Source organism: Silene latifolia, chromosome 2, assembly GCF_048544455.1.
Source record: "Silene latifolia isolate original U9 population chromosome 2, ASM4854445v1, whole genome shotgun sequence".
In the NCBI taxonomy this organism is placed as follows: domain Eukaryota; kingdom Viridiplantae; phylum Streptophyta; class Magnoliopsida; order Caryophyllales; family Caryophyllaceae; genus Silene; species Silene latifolia.
In genome coordinates, this window is record NC_133527.1 from 59609319 (window position 1) to 59633023 (window position 23705).

Consider the following 23705-nt stretch of genomic DNA (forward strand, 5'->3'; position numbering starts at 1 on the left):
AATAATAATAATAATAATAATAATAATAATAATAATAATAATAATAATAATAATAATAATAATAATAATAATAATAATAATAATTGATTATTACTTAATTGTCATAGCGATTAAAAGGAAAGACGATAATCGGTAGAAATAATATATTATATTATATTATGCGTATTATATATATACATATTATAGTATTTATGGTAATATACCTATGTAACCTAAATATATATATATATATATATATATATATATATATATATATATATATATATATATATATATATATATATATATATATATATATAGAAATAGGATCTCGTGCGAACCTAAAGTTCGGTGCGAACCGTGCGAACTAATTTAAAAGAAGACAGATAAAACAAAATAGAGACTACACATATTGAGACCAAGTTACTGACATTTCCGTATCACCCATAATCTTCACCCCTTAACCTTTCCTCTTCCTATCAACTTTCCCCCAACCTTCACCGGTCACCACACCGATGCTCCGACGCCGGTGCTCCGACCACCACATCCCTTCTCCGATGAGTCACTTCCGGACAACTTCGCCAGAGCTTTTAGTTTTTTTTTTTTAATTTGTTCTTCGTTTGTTGTAGATCTAGTTTTAGATTTCGAATTTGTCTAAAGAGTTTGTGGTCTTGTGTATGGTTGGATTTGTCCTCGGTTTCTGAGGTCGGGAAGGGGGATGTGCGCGGTGGATCGCCTGAGTTGGTCGAAGAGGGTGGCGGTGGAGGCGGAGGATCGAATGGAATTGAAACGGGATGGAGGTGGGTTGCCGGAGAAATTATGGGGGATGGCTGGTGTTTACAAACACCATTGTCGTGGTTTAGGGTGGGGGAAGCGAATTCAGGCGCCGCCGGAAGACGAGTGTCAATGTTGATTTAAGTGATACTCCGTAATAAATACAGCGTCCTTTCCTCAGTAACTGCATTCAAATTCTCCTCACTTACTTTGAGTGCTCGTTAAATGGAGTTGGCGGGATTTGGAATATGCCTCAGCTGACCAAGGCTTGTGGTTTAAAGGGACACACTGATTATGCAACTGACATTGCATTTTCTTCTGTGACTGATATTGCTGCAACTGCCTCTGCAGATCAAACTGCGTGTCTGTGGGACGTTCAGGGTACTCTAAAGATGAGATATAGAGGTCATATAGACCGACTTGCTCGTATTACCTTCCTTCCATCGGGGGATTACTTAGGCACTGCCACCTTTGACAAGATTTGGCGTATGTGGGATGTTGAAACCGTACTGAATTGCTTCTTCGGGAAGGGCATAGCAGAGGTGTGTACGGAATATGCTTCCATCCAGATGGTTCACTTGCAGCATCGTGTGAGTTGGACTCTCGTGCTCTTGTGTGGGATCTTCGAACTGGAAAAAGTGTTCTTGCTCTTGAAGAGCACATCTCTGACATGCTAGATACACTCCTATGAATTGCTAGATACACAAATCTGACAAGCTAGATACACAAATATGAGCTTCACTTTTAAAACATTCCAAATAAACAAGTAAAAGAACCTCATAAATTAGAATCTATTGGGTGTAAAACTGATAGTTCATGCATTTGAAGAGTAATAATTTATATATTTTGGGCCCACTCGTCAAAGAATGCAAAGCAAAAAACTTGTTTGCGGTGTGCTGTAACAACTAACAATTATGATAAGCAATGATTAGATACACTTCTTTAAATTATTAGATACACTTCCTTACCTTACTAGATACACATCTATGACATGTTATATACACTTCTTTATCCTACTAGATACACTCTTTTACCTTTCTAGATACACATCTATTGCATGTTAGATACACTTCTTAAGATTGCTAGATACACTATGTACCAAAAAAAAAAAAAAAAAGATTGCTAGATACACTCATTTAACTTGTTAGATACATATCTATGGCATGATAAATGAGAGATACACTCTTTTACCATGTCAGATACACTCCTCTGTCAGGCTAGATACACTGCTTTAAATTGCTAGATACAAGCCTTTACCTTGATAGATAGATACACTCTTTTAGATAAATGTCTTTACCTTTCTAGATATATCTTGTGATTCAAACCATAAGAACTACTTAGATACGTAAAATAGTAGTCTAGATATGTAAAATATTACTTGAAAAACCAGTTTAAGTAATTTCAACAACTAACTTATACGTCATTTACACGCACTTTGATTGGTGTATTACTTTATGCTTGTGCATATCTAGTTACCATCTCATCGAAGCTTAACCTAATTATGACCATAATTAGTAATTTGAGGACGCTCATTTTTGGAGTGTAAAACTTTTATTTGCATTTTATCGAAGATTTCAATCAAAAAATGGTAAAGCTAATATCACATGACAAAACAGACTAACATTAAGAAAATCATAAGTTTGGTCGATTTCATTGTCACGAAAGACAAATAATTGTAGCTAGCTAGATACACTCCTTTTAAGTTACTATATAAATACCTTTAGCTAACTATATACACTTCTGCAAGTTACTAGATACACACATATAGCTAGTTAGATACACTCCTTTACCTTGCTAGATACACATCTCTATCATGCTAAATACACTCATTTACCTTTTCTAGATACACATCTCTAATATGCTAGATACACTTCTTCACCTTGGTAGATACACATTTATGACAAGCATCTGAGCCACGACGACTAAAAATTCCTTTACTCCATCAAACTAAGTGCAAGCATGGATACCAAGCCCACAAAAAATGGAGAGAATGAGGTTTTCGTAAACTAGTACTAATAAAAATCTGGAGATGCTCTCGATACATGGGTAGTTATTGTCGTCTGAATCGCTGCAATAATCAGCGAGTATCTCCTCATCACTGCTTTCTGAACCACTGTGATCATAACCAGAGATTGTCACGGCACAACTGCTCTCACCAGATTGCCAGTAGTTATTTACTTGACTTGTTCTGAACTTATTGGGTACAATTGTGAAGGGTTCATTGTCGAATAAAACCACTTTCAGACCAGCTGCACCTTCACCTACAACATGCATTCATACATTTTATTAAGCTTATGATACAGTTTCATAGGTTTCACGATAACCTTATCATGTGTCTCAAGAATTAGTGTACCACTGGAAAAGATTGTGGTTAAAGAAGATTAGTATTTTTGTATGGGACGGCTTCACATAAAATGAAGTCCGTCTTTCGGCTTTCAGTTTTACCTGGTTGATGATAGACTGGAACAGTAGGCAGAATGCTGGTGTGTAGGAAGTTTAATTCTTGAGCTGAAGTCGATAAAATTTCCTAGTTTTCCTGCAATGGTAACTCATTATTATTCATTCAAGGTTAAAAATGTATGATTGTCAGTCACTCAGTCCTGTCAGACCCCTCGCTTTGCCATCGCGATGGTGTACTGTTTCATATATCGACGACATTCTTTCTAATTAAACACACTCCAATAAAGGGTAAGTACATACAGCAGCACCAAGAATACTTTAATTATAACAGTCCATCTCAGTCCATGCTACCAGTCTATCTATAACCAAATGTTGTTGCTCCTCCGTCAGAGCGAAACAGATCACACATCAACCTGAACTTAGACGTAGCGTCTTGTCTTATTTTTGCTCATCTTAACATTAAATGGATCAATAATCCGCCAATCCGGCTCTAATTCAATTACATAGACAGCCCTCAATTCATTAACCAGTCTGTTTTGATCTTCTAGCCAGCGAGCATATTCTGCATCAAACGCCAAAGCTCCAGCTGCAAGGTGGTAAAACAGTAACTTTACGACTGCCATTTCTGAACAATATAACAGTTTAAAGGTTAAGAAAAAATTTCCTCTATTTGAGGAAAAACGAAGCTATCAGACATCATGTCAGGCAAGTGGTGTGTTTGACACAACACGCAAGCGATGCAACATGCCATGGAGTAAAAAAAGGTGCCAGCAAAGAAACAGCTGTCTTGGTGAAACACATCCATCAATGTAAAACAGGATAAAAAAATGGATAAAGGCGAACTCCAGGTAGAACTATATTATGCAGGGACTAAGCGAATACCAACCAAGCAAAGGGCAAAGACAGTTGATGATATTGACTACTACGGAGTATAAATACCACATAGCAAAAAGTGAATAACAAGCAGAAAAGACAAAACAAGATTTGAAAAGGATCATAACTTTCAGCTGTCATACTACTACTGAAGGTATCTCAAGTCCTCTAAAATGCCATACGTAAAGTTAAGGTTGAAATTAAATGTAACCTAGGCAAATAAGATATTGCGATTTCACATTCAATAAGGAAATCTCAACAACATATACCCTCCAGGCTCCATCCCATATGCATTTCCCATTTGCGAATTAATGAAGAAAGCAAAGATAGCGTTGAATGCTAACTGGGAAGCGCAAATTAAGGAGTAGGTTGAGGCAGAGAGATATAACAGGCCCTTTGAATACGAATATATTAAGCACATGTACCTTCGAGATAGGGCGTCTGGAGGGGTCAGACTATTGGAATGAGGAAGGAACCATGGAGGAGTAAATAGAACCGGAAAACCGACTGTCTGAACCAGGGTGGCCAAAAGAGTTACATTGAGTAACTGCTACAGAAATTAGAATAATTAACAAATAAAACAAGAATCGTACCATTTACATTGAGCAAATAGAGCATTCTTTTCAATTTTTCGAGCTAATAAAATCAGAAATTAGATAATTAATAAATAAAACAGAAATGAACCAAGAATAAAGAAAGATCGTCTCCGTCTCCGAGCTCGCACCCCCGCACTCCTCTAGTCGGCACCTCCCCTACAAATTCGACCACCGTCGAGCAGCCCAAATACGTCGAGGCAGTGTCTCGGACCAATATTCGACCAAATCGATTTTATCAACATCAATGATGTCAAGTTCTTAATCGAACAATGACAACCAATGCTTCATCCTTCACAAAACCTTTATCACACTCCCTTTCCACCATTAAATCGATCGGAAAAGCTCAACAAAACCACCAACAACTTCACCTTTGACTATCTCGATATGGGCAATGATAAGGACTATGCCAAAGGAAAAGGAGAAATGAATAAGAATGGCACCGGCGATGATGGCCTTGGAGCTACGTCGGCAAGATCTGTACGTTGGTGCTCTACTGCTCTGGGGGTAACGGTGGTGGTGGTGGTGGTGTGGTTGCGGGAGTTTGGTGTAGGCAGTAGAAGGATAGGGATGAATGTTTAAGGCATGGGGTGTGTCACGTGTGTGGCTAAGATTTAAAATAACAGCGTAATGTAATCTGACGGCCTATAGAGTAGTTCGTACGGTTCGCACCGTACTTTAGTTCGCACCTGACCCCGACCATATATATATATATATATATATAGAGAGAGAGAGAGAGAGAGAGAGAGAGAGAGGGAAGATCCGGTGAGTCCACTTATATATCACACATTGTACACAAGAGTATCACTTCATTACTAGACTTATTCTATCTTTCTTCCTGAAACCAACATCCTACAATCACATCTTTATCAATGGTGACCGAAAACAAGTATTGTCACCATACCATGCCACCATTACAAACACCTAACCTCTGCCCTGAGATCTTCCGCACAGACCGTCACTACTTCAGGCCATTTGCTTTTCGTTATCAATAAATCCTCATTGAATGCATGTGGTTATTGTGTAACAACGGAGGTTCCGTTAATTTTTACAGTAGATCGGTTTCCGTCGAGATTTCGTATGGGATGGACTCCCGCTTTCGAACTTGAAATTTCTCAACCTTGGCTGAAATTGGTTTTTCGATGGAATTAGTTGTCAACAATATTAGTAAATATGACTAATAATTAAACAAATTCCGGCAAGTGATGGACGAAAGGTGAATGCAAGTCTGATGAAGACGAAGCCAGAAGAAGAAACAAATGAATAGGAGTAGTTTTTATTTAATTAATGGATTAATTGTTGTCTAAATGCATCTAAGACCATTCATTCCTTAGCAACACACGTGTAAGCATCTAACAATGGTACTGGACATTCAATACTTTGTAAGTACCGGAGAGAATCCAGACAACTCCGTGGGAATGCAAAAGTTGACTGCTGGGGCCACAAAATTAGCACATTACTTGCTAGGAGTGCACAAGGGACCTCTTTATTGGCAATATTCTCACACCAAATGTTGTTTGTTATACAATCCAAACTCAGGGGGTCGATCGAAAGTCCCGAGATAATGTTGGCTTTTGTACCCACCTGATGATTCCTACCACGAAATCTTGCTTAAATCACATTAAATGGCATGACTAAATCTCCCTGCTATCCACAAACCTCTAGATTTAAATTTGTAGATAACCTACCAAATTTGCAAACCTCTAATTTCAGTTGCAAATTTTATTTGACACGCTCCTGAAATGGACGTACTCAATTACTAAAATGATTAATTCTCCAGGGTAATAGTCAACCGACCTGACAATGAAGATGTTGAAAGGCGGAGTGAAAGGCGGAATTAGGTTCAGTGGTGTGATGTTGTATAGTATAACTCGTGATATTGCTTAGTACAACCAATGATATTATTTATCGTAAGGTGTGATATTGTTTTGTATAACTTGTGATACTCTTTTACTGGACTCACAGACTCAGATACAATATCACAGGTTATACTAAATAATATCACATGTTGATTTTTTTTTTTCAAAAAAAAAAATTATTAATTTTTTTTTTTTTTGTAAAAAAAAACGTGATATTTTTGTGTGCTACATGTGATACATAAGTGGACTCACGAGACTCAAAAAGATAGGGTGGACTCATGTGATCCTAATTCTATATATATATATATATATATATATATATATATATATATATATATATATATATATATATATATATATATATATATATATATATATAGGTGGGATCCTGTGAGTCCACCTAAATATTTGAGTCCATGAGTCCATAAAACAATATCACGCACTATACAAAACAATATCACGTATATATATATATATATATATATATATATATATATATATAGAGGTGGGATCCGGTGAGTCCACCTAAATATTTGAGTCCATGAGTCCATAAAACAATATCACGCACTATACAAAACAATATCACGAATTTTTTTTTTCAAAATTATTTTTTAAAAATTTTTTTTTTTCATTTTTTTTTTCGAAATTTTTTTTTCGAAACTTTTTTTTTCGAAATTTTTTTTTTTTCGAATTTTTTTTTTTCCGAAATTTTTTTTTCGATTTTTTTTTTTCGTGTTAGCTGTGATATTGTTTAATATAACATGTGATATTGTTTAGCATAACTTGTGATATTGTATTACAAAACAATATCACGAAATTTTTTGTTTTCAAATTTTTTTTTAACAATTTTTTTTTCGTGAAAGCTGTGATATTGTTTAGTATAACGTGTGATTATGTTTAGCGTAACGTGTGATATTGTATTACAAAACAATATGACGATTTTTTTTTTCAATTTTTTTTTTCAAAAAGTTTTTTTTTTTTCCAGCTGTGATATTGTTTAGTATAACATGTGATACTGTAAGCTGTGATATTATTTAATATAACGTGTGATATTATATCATGGACTCAAAAAGATAGGTGGACTCATAGGCAAGATCCGGTGAGTCCACCTATATATTTGAGTCCATGAGTCCATAAAACAATATCACGCACTATACAAAACAATATCACGAATTTTTTTTTCAAAATTTTTTTCAAAATTTTTTTTTTCAAAATTTTTTTTCGATTTTTTTTTTTCGGAAATTTTTTTTTTCGAAAAAGTTTTTTTTTTTTTTTTTTTTTTTTTTTTTAATTGTGATATTGTTTAGTATAACGTGTGATATTGTATTACAAAACAATATCACGATTTTTTTATTCATTTTTTTTTCAAAAAATTTTTTTTTTTTTTTTTTTATGTAAGATGTGATATTGTTTAGTATAACGTGTGATATTGTTTAGTATAACGTGTGATATTGTATTACAAAACAATATCACGATTTTTTGTTTGAAATTCTTTTTTTTTGAAAAAGTATTTTTTTTTAAGCTAGCTGTGATATTGTTTAGTGTAACGTGTGATATTGTATTACAAAACAATATCACGACTTCTTTTGGAATTTTTTTTTCAAATTTTTTTTTTCGAAATTTTTTTTTTTTTTTTGAATATAGGCTGTGATATTGTTTAATATAAAGTGTGATATTGTATCATGGACTCACGGACTCAAAAAGATAGGGTGGACTCATGTGATCCTAATTATATATATATATATATATATATATATATATATATATATATATATATATATATATATATATATATATATATATATATATATAGAAATTGCATCAAGTGAGTCTAGGTATCTTAGGTGAGTCTAGCATTTTAATCTCATCCATTAGATCTACTCCTAATCAACGGCTGAGATTGAATTGTAGATCAAGTATATAAACCTAATAACTCAATCTAATATCTCATAATTTATTATCACTTTCTCTCTCTTCTTTTCACTCTCTCTCTCAATGAACGACTATCTCCTCTCTTTCTTTTTCTCCAGTAACAAAACTTATGCGAAGCTTGTGGTCCATCATTATTCATAATTTTACAGTAACAATATTACAGTAACATTATTTGTGAGTTTATGACAATTGTTATACCATCAAATTTAATGAGAAAAAACCAATAACATCAAATATACAATGTTGTAACAAAGATTTCAAGTTCGATTTTAAATATGCGGTAGTAATGTTACGTAAACGCTATTACAAGAAACAAGAGTTGAGGATTTTATGAAATCGTTACGATTACTTATGCATAGTAATATTACGATAACGCTATTACGATTATCAATACCACGCAAACACAAAAGCGTACATTAATTACTCAGTTTTTATAAATCGTTAACCCTAATTTTTAGGCGAAAATTAGAACATGAAGTATCACAGAATTTAATAACTAAGAAAACAAAAACTAGAATTAATTTCTCAATTTCTATGTTCGAAAAAGTGAATATATATACAATCAATTGACAGTTTATTTATATAATTCAAGATCAACAAAAGCAACATGCAAATTAAACCTAATTTTTTGGCGAAAAATCAATTAATCGATTTGAGCAAAACATTAACCCTAAATCAATTAATAATTTCTTCATATCATCAATATAATCAACAACAACCACAAAAACAATAACAATTATCATCATCATCATCAACAACAACAACAACAACCTGAAATAACAAAAATCACAACGAAATTTTTGTAAAATACAACGAAAATTGAGAGCGATTTATACCTCTTCTTTATGCGATAAACCGATCTAATATAATCTTAACTAGACTTTTTTGAAGATCTTCGCTTGATTTTAATGAAAATTTCGTTTGATTTTTAAAGTTTTTTGGAAAAAGAGGCGGTTCAAGGAATAGATCGTCTGTTTTTTTGTTGAATAATTGATGACTGGTGTTTAGAGAGAGAGGGGGAGAGAATACTTGTAGAGAGATAAAATTTATGACAATAATGAGACGTGAAAGAGGCAGTGTTTAATTTTATAATTTTGCAGATTGATAGGGGGTGACGTGGAAGAGTGAGGGCTGTTGGATCTTGTTGATCCAATGGTCCTTATTGATATGCTAGACTCATCTAAGATGCTAGACTCATGGGATGCTCACTCTATATATATATATATATATATATAGAGTTAGGATCATGAGAGTCTAGCTTCTTAGGGTGAGTCCGTCCTACCATTATAGACCGTTAGATCTAATCAATCCAATGGTTGAGATCATAACTGATCAACGTATCACGGTATTAATATAGTGCATCTTTCGAAAGGGTAAAAGTGTAATTCACGAACAAACAACAAAACCTGAGCAACTCAGATTTTTCGTCATTCATCAGATTCCCCCTTCCTCTCTCATCAAATTTTCTCTACGTTTTCCTTGTTCAAACACATCTCAATTCTCCACTGGAATTTCTGTAATTCAATCATAATTTATGCAATTCATTCATCTATATGCTTATATTCTACATCGATAGCTGGAGTTTCGTACGGTTCTCCCTAATCTCTCTCACATGTGTTTAATTTTCTTCATTTGTTTCCAAATTCATTGTTTTTCACTTTGTCATTCGATTTAATTTCATATCATTGCAGATTATTAAGGTAAAGTTCACTACTTCGACCTACTCAAATTGTTGATCGATTAAATGTAAGATTATTTTACCGATTCGATTTCAATTTTCATTGCTACTTACTGTACTTTTGAACATTGTTTCATGAATTTCTTGCTCAATTTGTGGAAAACTTAGTTATTTGGAATAACTTTCTGTTTTCTAGGGTTTATATTATTGTTTTGTATGTTTTCCCCCTTTCTGATTTTGTTTTAGCTGTCGTGTTGTTCGATCACTTATACTTCTCAATTCTGCTTTCATATTGTTCAATTTATATAATTGTGTTCATTATTTCACTAAATCTAATGTTATATTGTAATTATTTTAAGAATTTCTAGCTTGCATATTTCATTCTCAGCAGCATCGTCTAAATAAGCATTGATCTCCGACAATTTCGTCGTCGATGTTAGAGTAATCGAGTTATATGATTCATACTATTGTTAATAATCGTTTACAAGTATGCACAATCTTTTGAATGCTCTGTTTATTCTTGTTGCTAATAGAAATGCGATAACCGTACGATGATAAGGATTTTTTATTAGTGTTATACTAATGGTGTACATGTGTTACAGTAATTGTGTAACTGTGATACAATGATATAACCTTGTTATGATAATGCTTTAAAGTATTTTAAATTCTTAAACTATTGGAATTTTTGAAGTAGTGTTACTCTAATGCTATATGTGTGTTATTATAATGGTTTAAGTGTGTTATTGTAACGATATAGGTGTATTACTCAATGACTAATTGCGATAATGGAAGGATGATGTTATGTTACTCTAATGCTATATGTGTGTTATTATAATGGTTTAGTCGGGTTACTAATGGTGCGTTTGTTCCAGGTTTGGTTAGGATTGTCGAATCGAATTGTGCTATCCTTTTGCTGGTGCGTTTGTTCGTGATTCGAGGAGGAGGTGGTTTGCTGGTGTGTTACTTTTATGGTGTGAGTGTGCTATAATAATGATATCAGTGTGTTACATTAATGGTGTATCTGTTTTCTATTCATTACAATCAGTTAATCAGTTATATGCTAATCTTTGCATGTTTTTTATTATTTACTTCTCTCTGTTGTGACTAGTAGTAACATTAAGGTTATTCACGAAGACTAACGCGGAACTAGGAAAGGTGTTTTAATCATGGAAACTTTGTTATAATGATGGCAGATGGTGTAAATTGTATGTCCCCATCTATTTTGATGTAGGAGCTTTCTAAAGCTTTCCCCAAATGACATTCTGATAGTTGCTTGATTATCAGGATAAGATTTATGGTTTTAAGTTTTCGGGCTACATTCGACGCTCTTGTTTTCTTTCTTTACAGTGGAGTATGTACATCATCATCGTCGAGAAAATTAGTAGTTGTGTTGGACTGTTTGTCATAATGCTTTTGCAAGGCTTTGTCATTGCAAGTTCCTCTCGGGTTTATAAGTAGCACCTGGGTAATTATGTTAACTTTTGAGTCGAATTTCGTTTTGAAAGTACGATAGTACGCCTGATCCTTTACATGGGCCTTACTAACAAGACATGGATTAGAAAGTTGCTGCATAGTGAAACAACAAATCTCAGTAACTTGTTTGGTTGTCAAATGTTGATGAAGGTCCACATTTGAGCAATCCATACTGGAAAAGGGTTTATTGTTGAGAACTTGATTCGGCATGTTTGTTTTAACTTGTTACAATATTAATGTACTTGTGTTACATAACATTTTAATAATTGTACTGCAGTATTAATACTGACAATAACTGTATTAGTATGTTTATGACTCTGTTACTATGATGGTATAAGTGTGTGATTGTAACAGTGTTTGTATTATAAACTAATAACAATGGTTAAGAGTGTAACTTGCGACAATAATGGTGTAATTGTATTGCGATAATGGTTTAATTGTGTTACAATAATGGTTATACTTTGTTACACTAATAGTTTACTCGTGTCACAATAGCAGTTATACTTTGTTATAACAATGGTTTACACATGTTACAATAATGGTTGAACTGTGTTACAATAATAGCTTAACTATGTTACTATAATGGTTTTATTGAATTACATATCCTGTCATTGTCTGATTACTATGTTATACTGAGTAACAATTTTTACTCGTGGATACGACATATCGACAGATCTTAGGCTTAAATTGAAAAAGAATATGCGTCTTTTGGCCTTATTAACTAATTGATCATGGTATATCAAAAACCTATTAGCTCAAGTGGTAGAGCATCGTACAATTGTACGAATGATGTGGGTTCGACTCCCACATAGGTTATCTCGTTTTTAGTGGTGGTTTTTTTGCTAGTGTGTATTATGGATATAGTAAAATAGTACTCAATATTATTCTAATGATTATACTAACTTACAAGACAATAGAGATGTGATAATAAATAGCCTAAGGAAAGACACAACAGTGAATGTGTGTTACTCTAGTAGTGCAAGTATGTTACGATAATGGTATAGTAATGTTTTTTTGTGGTTTACTTGTGTTAATGCAGTCTTGAAAGTGTGTCCTAAATTTTTTTCGTACAATTCGAATTTTAACAAAATGCCAGGGAAAAAAAATCACATCTAAAATTAAATAAAAGAGAGTTACTATGTTAGGCTATGCAGGATTCGAACCCACATCTTTTGTGCAAAAATACACATTGCTCTACCATTGAGCTAATAGCCTATATGAAACATATTTGCATTTAGAAACTCAAAAGCCGAAATAAAAAGAATGGTCAGGCCAAGAATTGTCATGTATACAGCTTCCAAATTTCTAACTAAAGAATGGTGCATCTATTGACATTTCATATATATAGCACCACTAAGCACATAATGAACATTATCCAAACTGCAGAGTAGGACATATCAGTTGCAGTTCACAAACTGGTTCAAATGCAATCCATGAGATCTAGCCACCTGCCTTACCAGACTTTTGACACTAGCCAAATCCTCTACTTATATCCTAAATATTACTTATAGAATGACGCACTAGGTATTCGACACACTCGGTACCAATTGTGTAACCTTAGTTTATCGAATCACACTAGTAACTCATTTGACTTGATTGAGTAAGACAAGTTATTTCATAGTGTAACAAGAGTTACTTTATGAAGTGATACTAGTTACTCATGTATGTGTTAGAAAAACTAATTTATATGCTTTTAATAACAAGTACTCCAGATATATTGAAACAACAACCCAATACGTGTTATAATAACAAGAAGTGTATGTTACATTGACTACCGGTGTGTATTATAGTAGAACAGATTACACGTATGTGAAACTGCAAATTCTAAATCAACAAAAAATAATCGAACCAAGAGTGCAACATATCAAATTTATTAAAAAATTAATTAGACAAACCTATGATTCAGTGATGCTAGAAATTGGCGAACAACGCAAATCAGGGATGAATTTATCCTCAACATCAGGGATGAATATATTTTCAACAAAGATATAATAACACAATTATAACAGTAGAATAACATTTCACCAGTATAATAACACAGTTTCGCCAGTATAATTATTAGTGACGATGATCATAACTTCACCACATACTCTAAAAATTCGATTAATCAAAACTTAGAAGTAATTAGCGCATCAAGAAATTAATCTAACATAGCTAAGTGAATGAAACAAAATTTAGAAATTAAATCGTAGCTTGTACCTCGTTTTAGGTAGAAACACATAATATCCCATCGTTTGATCAATTTTTTTCGCTTTCCTCTTGCGATTTTGTTAATTGCGCATTTAATCTGGACAAAAGTAAAAGAAGAAAAAAAGGAACAAAATTAATAAATGACAGGATTCAAGCTTTTGATTTGATGAAGGAAAACCATTAGAATCATCAATTGTCCATCCAATTTTGAGATATTTCTAGGGTTATTTTGATTTGGGTATCTGAGAGAGAGAGATTGAGAGATATTTGGTGCAGAGGAACGAAACAGAATTGAAGAAAAAAAGGACGGGTTCGGTCCTGTAGTTTTAATTCTTTGGGTGAGGTGGCACAATCTGGCGCGTCTGATGCCATTAGATCCTACGGTTTATAATTGTAGGACGGACTCATTTAAAACCCTGGACTCACCGGATCCTTGCTGTATATAGGTGGGATCCTGTGAGAACGATCACTCGGTGAGAACGACTTACCTATATAAACTTAACAGGTCACGTGTGATTTGCCATTTCAACGCAAAATCAGCACACAACTAATTATTCACAACAAACACATCTCAAATCTTATCTACTCAAATTCGTCCACCATCACCGCCGGAGGCCAGCAGCCACCTCCACCGTCAGTCGACATCGACGAACACAACGACCACCACCAGACGCCGGCGACCTCTGCTATCCCTATCCCTGTCTCTTTATCTATTTTCACTTTCTATGTTGCTTCTCTGAAGGTAATCGTTGCGCTGCCGTTGTTCTCACCCTCGCTTTTACCGCCGTTCTCACCGTCGATCCGCAATGACTACCACCGGCGAACTGGCTACATCACTGGCAGCACCGTTGACCTCTCATGACCGTCGCACTCGCACACTCGCAGTCTCGCACCCCATAAAACAGCTATCTCCGGTGAGCAACTTGGCGTTGTCGGCGATCTCTGAATTCCAAAAATAACTGAATTAAAAACTTGAACTTTTCTTGAGTAAGATGGTAAATTCTTAGCCCAACCCATCAGATTCTGTCGTATTCTATTCAACAAAACCTGGTACATTTCCACACTAATTCTTACTGAGTCTAGGGAGTCCCAAATACCCCCAATTGCGAAACCAGTCTTTTGATCTCAGGTTTAACACCACCAAATTAAATGGCTGTCTTGAAATAATTTACATTTAACCCTGAAATTTTTGCAAAAAAAAAAAAAAAAAAAAAATTGCAGGCAACTACTCATTGTCTCAAGTGCAGGGACTGTAACCTTGGGGTGGCCTGTTTTTTAGAAATTTGGTTAGTACTTTAGTACTCTTGTTGGATTGAGTTGGTGCTAAGCATTATTCAATATACAGACTTTGGTCATTCTTACTTAGATCGGGTTAATTTTGGCATCCCAATGTATAATAATTAAAATATGGGTTTGACCACGGTTCGGCCTTAAAGCACATTTTCTCTTAGGAAATACGGAGTGTCATACGGATTTGGGGTTGACTTTTGTGTATCCGAGTCATGTTATATTTGTGCATCTAGATTAGATATATGTGTATCTAGAATAATATTTTGCGTAACTGGGTAATCTTTTTTTTTATATATATATTATATGTTGGAACAAAATGTATCTACGTCGTCAAAAAATGTATCTAGAATTATGAAAAAAAAGCGTATCTATGACAGGAATTATGAAAAAAAAGTGTATCGACAACAGGGTTTAGTGTACTTGAGATTTTATTAAAAAAAAATGTATCTACTTCGTCAAAAAATGTATCTAGAATTATGAAAAAAAGTGTATCTACGACAGGGTTTAGTGTGAGATTTTGTTAAAAACAAAAGTGCACCTAACATATATTTCAATGTATCTACCTCGTTCTTACCGAATGTTCATTCTCACCGGATCCTAAAGCTAGAGTCAAAGATCCGGTGAGAACGGTAAGAACACACACTTATATTAAAATACAATAACAAGATTAATCACAAAACCAAAATACCCCAAGCATAAGTCAGTGACCCGCTATAACTCCCTTCCATCCACCAATTAATTACCTTACACTAGAGTTTAAAATAATCATATTTAACAAATCCTTACATTTTGATTCAACCCCACATCGTCATCTATCATCATCATCTTATTTTCATGCATCAATCTTTATCTTTACCAACAATCCGTCCCTCTCATTTTCTTTTTCTTTTTATCCTCTTCATTATCCTTCGTTCCTCAATAAAATCAAGATGAATCATGGAGTTGGATTTCTAGAAATGACGGCGGATCTCTAATGTATGTACACTAATTTATTGATTTAATTGATTAAAATTGGCAGAAATCTACACTATTTTTTTTTATGTATATACACTAATTTTTTATGTATCTAGCCACTATTTTAATGTATCTTAACATTGATACACACAATTAGTTATTAGGTACGTCAAAATTGATTTGAGATACACCAGTATATAAACCAGATACACTGATACACTGATTTCGATTAGCTCCGACAGTAATGGATTTGATAATGGTTGGACGAAGAAAGCAAATGCGACACTGGTGAGACGTGGTCTGACGCTGCTCAGAGTCAGTTGACGTTGATGTTGCCAGTGACATTTTGCAGCGTAAAAGACGATTTCTCGAAAATTTGTAACAAACGACTATGGGGTGTTGTCGTTGACAGTGAAGGTTTGGCAAGAATGTCGGAATTCAGAGTGACTAGTCGGAGATTGCAGGCAATTTAAGAGCAAGTTTTCGAAGATTGCGTCGAGTAGACTACAGTTTGGCATTGATGAGGATTTGTCAGTGCAGAAGAACGTCAACGGCGTCGGTGGTTGTTGGTGATGTCGACGACGGTGGTTTCTATTGGCGATGGTGTGATTTGGTGGTAGGCTGTGTTATCGGGTTTGTCGGGGGCCTGTTACTTTGAAGACATGAATAATATATTGGTTTTGTTATTACTTTTGTTATTGTATTTTAATATAAATGTGCGTTCTCACCGTGCTCACCGAATGATCGTTCTCACCGGATCCTAAATCTATATATATATAGATACTCCCTCCTCCCGAATTTCTATACTGACAGACACACACAAACAAAAATAAAAGAAACCGAGAGGAAGAGAGCTTGGTGCGGCTTGGTTTTCATAGTCATCGTCATCAACGTACTCCGTCACCACTATCATTATCATCATGAATCTAACATTAAATTGATAGGTTCATAAACCCCTAATTAGACTCCTCTAATTAATTTCTAAATTACTCACTAATTTAGAATAATAGATCTAGTTACATACAATATGTAAATAAATGAAATAAGGAGAAAAAATGGTTTTACCCTTACAAAATGGTGGACCGAATTTTGGGCACAAGGTAGGACACCTTCCTAACCTTGTTCTTGAGCTTAATAACATTAGGATGATCCTCCAAAAACCAAAGTTCCAAATTAGAAACTCTCCTCTTAGTTGCACCCAAGACTTACCCTTAACACTAATAATATTATTAACTAGATAATATTACTAGTAACCTTAAATTATTAAATCTAGTATTAATATAAATACTACATCTAGTGTTCTTGTGATAATATTAGATTTTGAACAAATTTTTCGAACATAAACTATTTATGTGAGAGGGAGAGAATTTTTGCATGAGTATTGAGTGAGTTAAAAATAGGAGAACTAATTCTCATATATGGGGAGGGGTGAACGGTTTTTAAGTCCATAGGGAAGAGCATGCTTTTACTTTTTGTCTTACCAAAATACTAGGGTAGGACCCTAGGGTTAAGCATGTTATTAGTGTCATCATTATGTCCTTAAGTATGAGAAATAAAATAAGAACAAAATTAATCCCCATTAATCACCCTTAAAACCGGTCCAACACTTAAAATGGACATCCATATTATCTTTGTCATTTGTCATTTGTAAATTGTAATTTGGTAAGACATGTGACAAGTAACATGTCATTAGTAATATAAATGCATATTTAACTAATTAAATATCATTACATATCAAATAAAATTACATTTAACAAATTAACAAGTAATTCATAATTACATGTATATAAAATGGGTCACATTAAGTCTAGTTAATATAATCTACAACATTTTGCAATTATAAATAACTAATCACTCTTATTTCAAATGTTTTATAAACATTAATCAATCTTAGTAGTATAACATATTAATTACTAAATTGAATCTTATTTAATCACATTACAATAAGATATATAACTTTCACTCATTAATAAAAATCTGTTCAATTTAAGGATTTAATTAATCTGTATCGACATATAATTAATTAACTTATCAGTTAAGAGAATTGTCTTATAGGTGTGACCTTAAGGGATTAACTGATCACCACCGTCAAACGACAGTAACGTCAAACTCTAGTCAGCCAATCGTTACCGATTAATGTTGATCAGTTGACATTAAATTGAATCATCCCTTTTGTATTCTTGTTATGAGATTTAATATGTGATCGCACTATTGTTGAGGACACATACTCCAACAATCTCCCACTTGTCCGAGACAAGTGTGCGTCACCAATTCTCTTGTCCTATTACATCTCCCACTCAAAGCAAGGTGTCTTGGAGGTCGTACTTGCATTTGATCATATCTAGAGTGGTTTCCTCGATATGGAGAGTAACTGTTTGACCGGAATTATCTGCCGTAGATACCTTCCGAGCGTGGCTACGCATTTTCACTTCACTACTCCTCGAGTGGCCCTGAGATTTATATAACCCTAACAAGGAAGTGGACAATTCCTATCGCATTGTTCTCTTCGAACACCACAACTCATTATGACCCAAAACATGCCCATTTGCACTCCATATTCGGAAGTCATGAAGCAAAAATCAAAGTAAATCAGAAACTGTGCCACCTTGGGCAAACAGTCTCTAATCAAAGAATCGACTCAAAAAGAATACTATAGTAGCTCTAGCCACGACCAGGCTATATAAAAATTACCAGAACTCTATAAGCGGTCACTGCCCGACAGAGTGTCCCATACAGTCTGCCTATGTGATCGACTAGTCATCTCTTATGACCCTATGACACTTGAACTTCCCATCAATCGACTCACACTCTAGTCACTTGGAGACGTCACCTCATATAAGTGACTAGGGGCCAATACTATGTTAATTCAGTTCACTTTAATAGGGTTCAACGTTGTCTTTATAACATATTAGGATATAACAAAGTATAAAAGAGTTTAAAATAAAACTCAAACAATGAATTTATTCTCACATATGTAAAATTAATACAATATCAATTACTACATAATCTATAATCCAAATTTAATTTTGTATATAATCATACATTTCAATTCAATTGAAATGGCATGACTTATCATGTTAAGCCTATGAGAATGCCTTGGTTAACAAGTCTTAGCAACATCTTGCACTTTACTTAACCTTATTATATACTATTTCCCTTCGTTATCTATAATCTTGTATTATAAAACCTTTTGAGTACATGTCTAGATCCAATCGAGACATAGGCTCTCTTGCCTTAGGATAGCTCCCACTGTCCGCACAATGTGTGGGATTCATCCTTCTTGCATATCTCACAGTTGCAAGTGTACTCAAGGGATCAACTTATCACTACCGTCAAACGAGAGTAACGTCAAACTCTAGTGAGCCAATCGTTACTGATAAATCATGATCAGTTGACAATATAATTTCTGTTGTATATTACTCAGATTTACTCCTCAAATATTATAGCCAAGATGGTTCTCCAACCTTCCTTATGTGTTTAGAATATGGTTTTTTTGTAACTCATTTCACATAAATCCAATAATTATTTCTAAACACTTATCCTCTCGTATACATCACTTATAGATTTGGATATTAAAGATGCTTCGCATCTCATCCTAGTCTCCCAATCCCTCCTTCACGGAGGAGAGCATTGGTCCATCATTCTCAACGAATAATATGTTATCTACATGTGAGACATAGAAGACATATCATTAGTGCTTCTTGAGTACTAATGGATAGACTATATGGCTATATATTGACTTTCACAAAGATTTGATTTTAATTTCTCGTCATATTCCAAGCATACAAAGTATAAGAATAGAGATACATCTTAGGATAATAAATTAATCCAGCAGTGGAAGCAAATGGATTCAATTTCAACATGTTCAATAACTTTTGAACTTGTCAAGATTCTTATTAATATAAGAATATTAACTTTATGCTGTTGATGCAAAAAAACCCTAATCCTCTCTAAGAAGGCGACTCTCTTGGCGATTTTGAGGAAGATTCTCTTGCACGAATGGCAAGGAACTCGGCCTCGAAATCTGCAAAGCTTCGCAACATTACTAAGAGGAAGGGGGGGACTACTAGAGGAAAGCAACAACATTCTTCTAGTTCGAAGAAAAGGTCTCAAAAACCTAATGATGAGGAGGCTACAAAGCATGCTAGTATGCAAGATCTGGTTGGCATAACACCATTCAATCTGGATGATGATGAGATTCTAGTTGAAACTATTAATGATGAGCAACCCATTCAAATCGAGCAGAAATGCCTCAACAAGTTGATGAACAAGGTGAATGGACTCACGTGCATGGTAAGACACAGTCCCATAATATGGAGACTGATGACATCCCTGTTATTCATATTACTAGTGATGATGTTCATGAGGAAGTGGAATATTGGAAACAGGCTATTTATGGATTTGTATTAGGAGCAAACCCTCCCATGGCCATATTAGAAGGATATTTACGTCGTATATGGTACAAACATAAGATAGACAAAATCTCTTTTATGCCGAATGGTATATTTTTGGTTCGTTTTCAAACTAAAGAGATGCAGGAACAGGTATTGAAGGCTGGGCATTACCTGTTTGATAGTAAGCCAGTCATCATTAAACCATGGAAGGAAGACACTCCCCTTGAAAAAGAAGAGATTAAGAGCGTGCCAACATGGGTTCGATTGCATAAGTTGCCATTGAAGTTCTGGGGGTAGAGTCTTCCTAAGTTAGCAGGGGCCATAGGATCCTATATTCAGAATGATACTGCTACAGATCTTAAGACTCGTTTGGGATATGCTAGGGTTATGGTAGAGGTACAAGTGGATCAAAAATTCCCTAAGTCTATTAAGGTGATGGATGAAAAACAGCAAGTGACTGACATTGATATTGAATATGAATGGAAACCAGTCTCATGCAAGGGGTGTAAGAGGTTGGGACATGAGGTGGCTCAATGCAGAGTGATTAGCAAGAAAGATGCTAGACCTCCTCCCCCTGTGAAGCAAGTTAAGCAAGTCTGGAGACCAGTGATTGCCTTACCCAAAAGCAATACTGTACAAGACAATCCACTGGTAACTCCTAGAGTGCAACCAATGAGAGCATCAGAAGAGCCTGTATTAGTACAGATTGCTGAGTTCCCAAAGCTTGCTAAACCTATATCTGATCAGGTTGGCTCTCAGAATGGATCACCAAAGGAGTTAGAGCCAAATTTAGAGGGCCACGTACTCCCAAAACCTAATTAATGTTAAACCTTGGTTTTTGGAATGTACGAGGAATGAATAGGAAGAATAAACAGATGGTTATAAATAAATTCCTATTAGATAATAATGTTGGTATCTTTGGTTTAATTGAGACTAAAATCAAGCCAAATAATGTGAATAAAGCCGTGAATATTTTTAATAATTGGAGCATTTCTACTAACTCTGCCTGTCATCCTGGTGGGCGTATTTGGATTCTTTGGCAAGCCAACAATTATGATGTTCAGTTCATAGAATATGATCCCCAGTATATTCATATGCAGATCACTCAAAAGCCTGAGAATGTGAGTTTTAACTGGACTGTAGTTTATGCCTTTAATGATAGTAAGGATAGGGAGTCTCTTTGGAATAACTTGAATCGTATTGCTGGATATACTCAAGGGCCTTGGGCAGTGGCAGGAGATTTTAATTGTGTCCTTACTGCAGATGAGAGGATTGGAGGAGTTTTTTCTAGAACTGATGCTGAGCCTTTTCTGAATTGCATTCATCAGTGTGAATTGATAGATAGTCCTGCCATGGGAGCAATGTACACCGGGAATAATAAACAATGCCCTGCAGACAGGGTGTACAGTAAATTGGATAGATGGCTTATAAACCAGGAGTGGCAAATTTCTTACCCTGATTTGATTGCTCAATTTCTTCCTGAGGGTCTTTTTGATCACACTCCTTGTTTGGTGAGCAATGGTAGCCAGCAGATAGCTAAGGTTAAGCCTTTTAAGTATTTCAATATGTGGAGTAGGGCTCTTAACTTTCATGAAGGGGTGCAGGAAGGATGGCAATGTCATAATAAAGGCACAAAAATGTTTGAGTTAGTGAAAAAGCTAAAAAACCTGAAACCTTTCTTGAGAGGATTGAACAAATCTCAGTTCTCTGATATTGAGAAGAATGCTGATATAGCTCTCACCAAGCTCTCTCGGGTGCAACAGAATTAGGGTGAGACCTCATGATCCTGATATTATTCTCCAGGAGTGCCATTTAAGGGAGGAGTATGGGAAACTAGCGAGGCTCAGCAGGATTTCCCCGCAATGTATAAGGCTAAAGTTCAATAGAGCGTGAAGGAGATTCCAACACACGACTTACTTTCATGGGGTCCTAAGAACTAGAAGAAGACAGAATCGAGTCCTTCAAATTGCTGACCAAAATGGAGACATTCATGTAACTCCTAATGGTATCCAGAACAGTTTCATTCAATTCTATACTGTTCTTCTTGGGAGGAGTAATCCTACTGTGGCAGTTAGCAAGAGGGTTATGAGTTATGGGAACAAATGTGAAGCATCTCATGTTCAGCAGCTGATGTGTCCTGTGACTAATTATGAGATTAAGAATGTGCTTTTTAGCATCCCTAATGACAAGGCTCCTGGCCCGGATGGCTACTCTAGCCAGTTCTTCAAAGCTAGTTGGGATCAGATTGGAGTGGATTTTTGTGAGGCCATCCAGAATTTTTCGAAATGGCCGATTATTGAAACAGATTGAATGCTACCAAATTACACTCATTCCTAAGGTGGCTAACCCTTCTACTGTAATGCAATTTCGACCAATTGCCTGCTGCAATGTGGTGTACAAATGCATATCCAAAATTCTTTGCTCTAGGCTGGCTAAAGTCCTACCTCACATTATCTCTCTCACTCAGGGAGGTTTCATTCAAGGCAGAAGCATCATGGAAAACATACTCATTTGTCAGGTGATGCGTGTCTTTTATATAAGGTTTTTACCTCATTTTTACACGCATTTCTGTGCTTTTTATGTAGCATCTAGCTACAAATACCCCCGAATATTCTACTTTGGTCCGTTTGTTGTATTTTGCAGGAATTGACCGAGGAGGAGCTAAAATGAGCCTTAATTGTCCCATTTGTATGCATTCATGGGAAATATGGAGCCGGAGCTTAGGAATTTCACACCTAGAGTGCGCATGAGCGGAGCAAGGGAGAAACACAAGTCCTGACGCACTTATATAGCTCGATCGAGTGGCCTCTCTCGCTCGATCGAATGCTTCATGCACCCATCTTTGGACGATCGACGGTTGGAGGAGTCGATCGAGGAAGTTCACACAGGCAGTGCTCGATCGAGTGGCTGCTCTAGATCGATCGAGTGACTTGGTGTTCGATCGAGTAGTCTCTCTACTCGATCGAGAGGTTTTCGTATGCTTTTAGTCTTTTTCCGCCTAATCTTTTATGGGTTTTGGTGAATCAGCCCATAGATTAGGTTTTAAACATTTTTACAAAGATAAGACGAGGAGAACACGATGTTACTCCTATCTTTGAATCTCCCTTTTACTACGTACATTCCACTGGTTACTTTGTCACTGTTCCTTGGATTTCGATTCTCTACTTTGTTACCCAAACTCGGTATTATCTATCTAATTAATTCCTTATCGTATTTGTTATTTTGATTCCTTTTCTCTCTTTATTTCATACTTGTTCAATCAATTAGATTTCTCATCATGCTTAATTCAAATTGTTTAGTTATTGTTTCCGTTAAT

At 35.0% G+C, this 23705-nt stretch overlaps 1 protein-coding gene and 1 long non-coding RNA gene across 2 annotated transcripts; one reads left to right on the plus strand and one right to left on the minus strand.

Moving 5' to 3' along the window:
• Positions 1 to 2382: 2382 nt before the first annotated feature.
• On the minus strand, positions 2383 to 3576 carry LOC141629716 (uncharacterized). Its single transcript, XR_012537334.1, has 2 exons — positions 3199 to 3576; positions 2383 to 3014 (listed from the first exon to the last, which is right to left on the minus strand). It is a non-coding gene; the product is annotated as an uncharacterized LOC141629716 (long non-coding RNA).
• Positions 3577 to 21264: 17688 nt separating this feature from the next.
• LOC141640856 (uncharacterized) lies at positions 21265 to 22699 on the plus strand. Its single transcript, XM_074449535.1, has 2 exons — positions 21265 to 22143; positions 22403 to 22699. Exons 1-2 carry the CDS (start codon positions 21265 to 21267, stop codon positions 22697 to 22699), a joined length of 1176 nt encoding a protein of 391 aa, XP_074305636.1.
• The last annotated feature ends 1006 nt before the right edge of the window (positions 22700 to 23705 follow it).

What these genes read in the sequence shown, in the direction of transcription:
- LOC141640856 (XM_074449535.1), top strand. Translation starts at nt 21,265, where the DNA reads ATGGTTATAAATAAATTCCTATTAGATAATAATGTTGGTATCTTTGGT. An exon ending in CTCTCACCAAGCTCTCTCGG is followed by an intron (nt 22,144 to 22,402) that starts GTGCAACAGAAT and finishes AATGGTATCCAG; the next exon opens with AACAGTTTCATTCAATTCTA.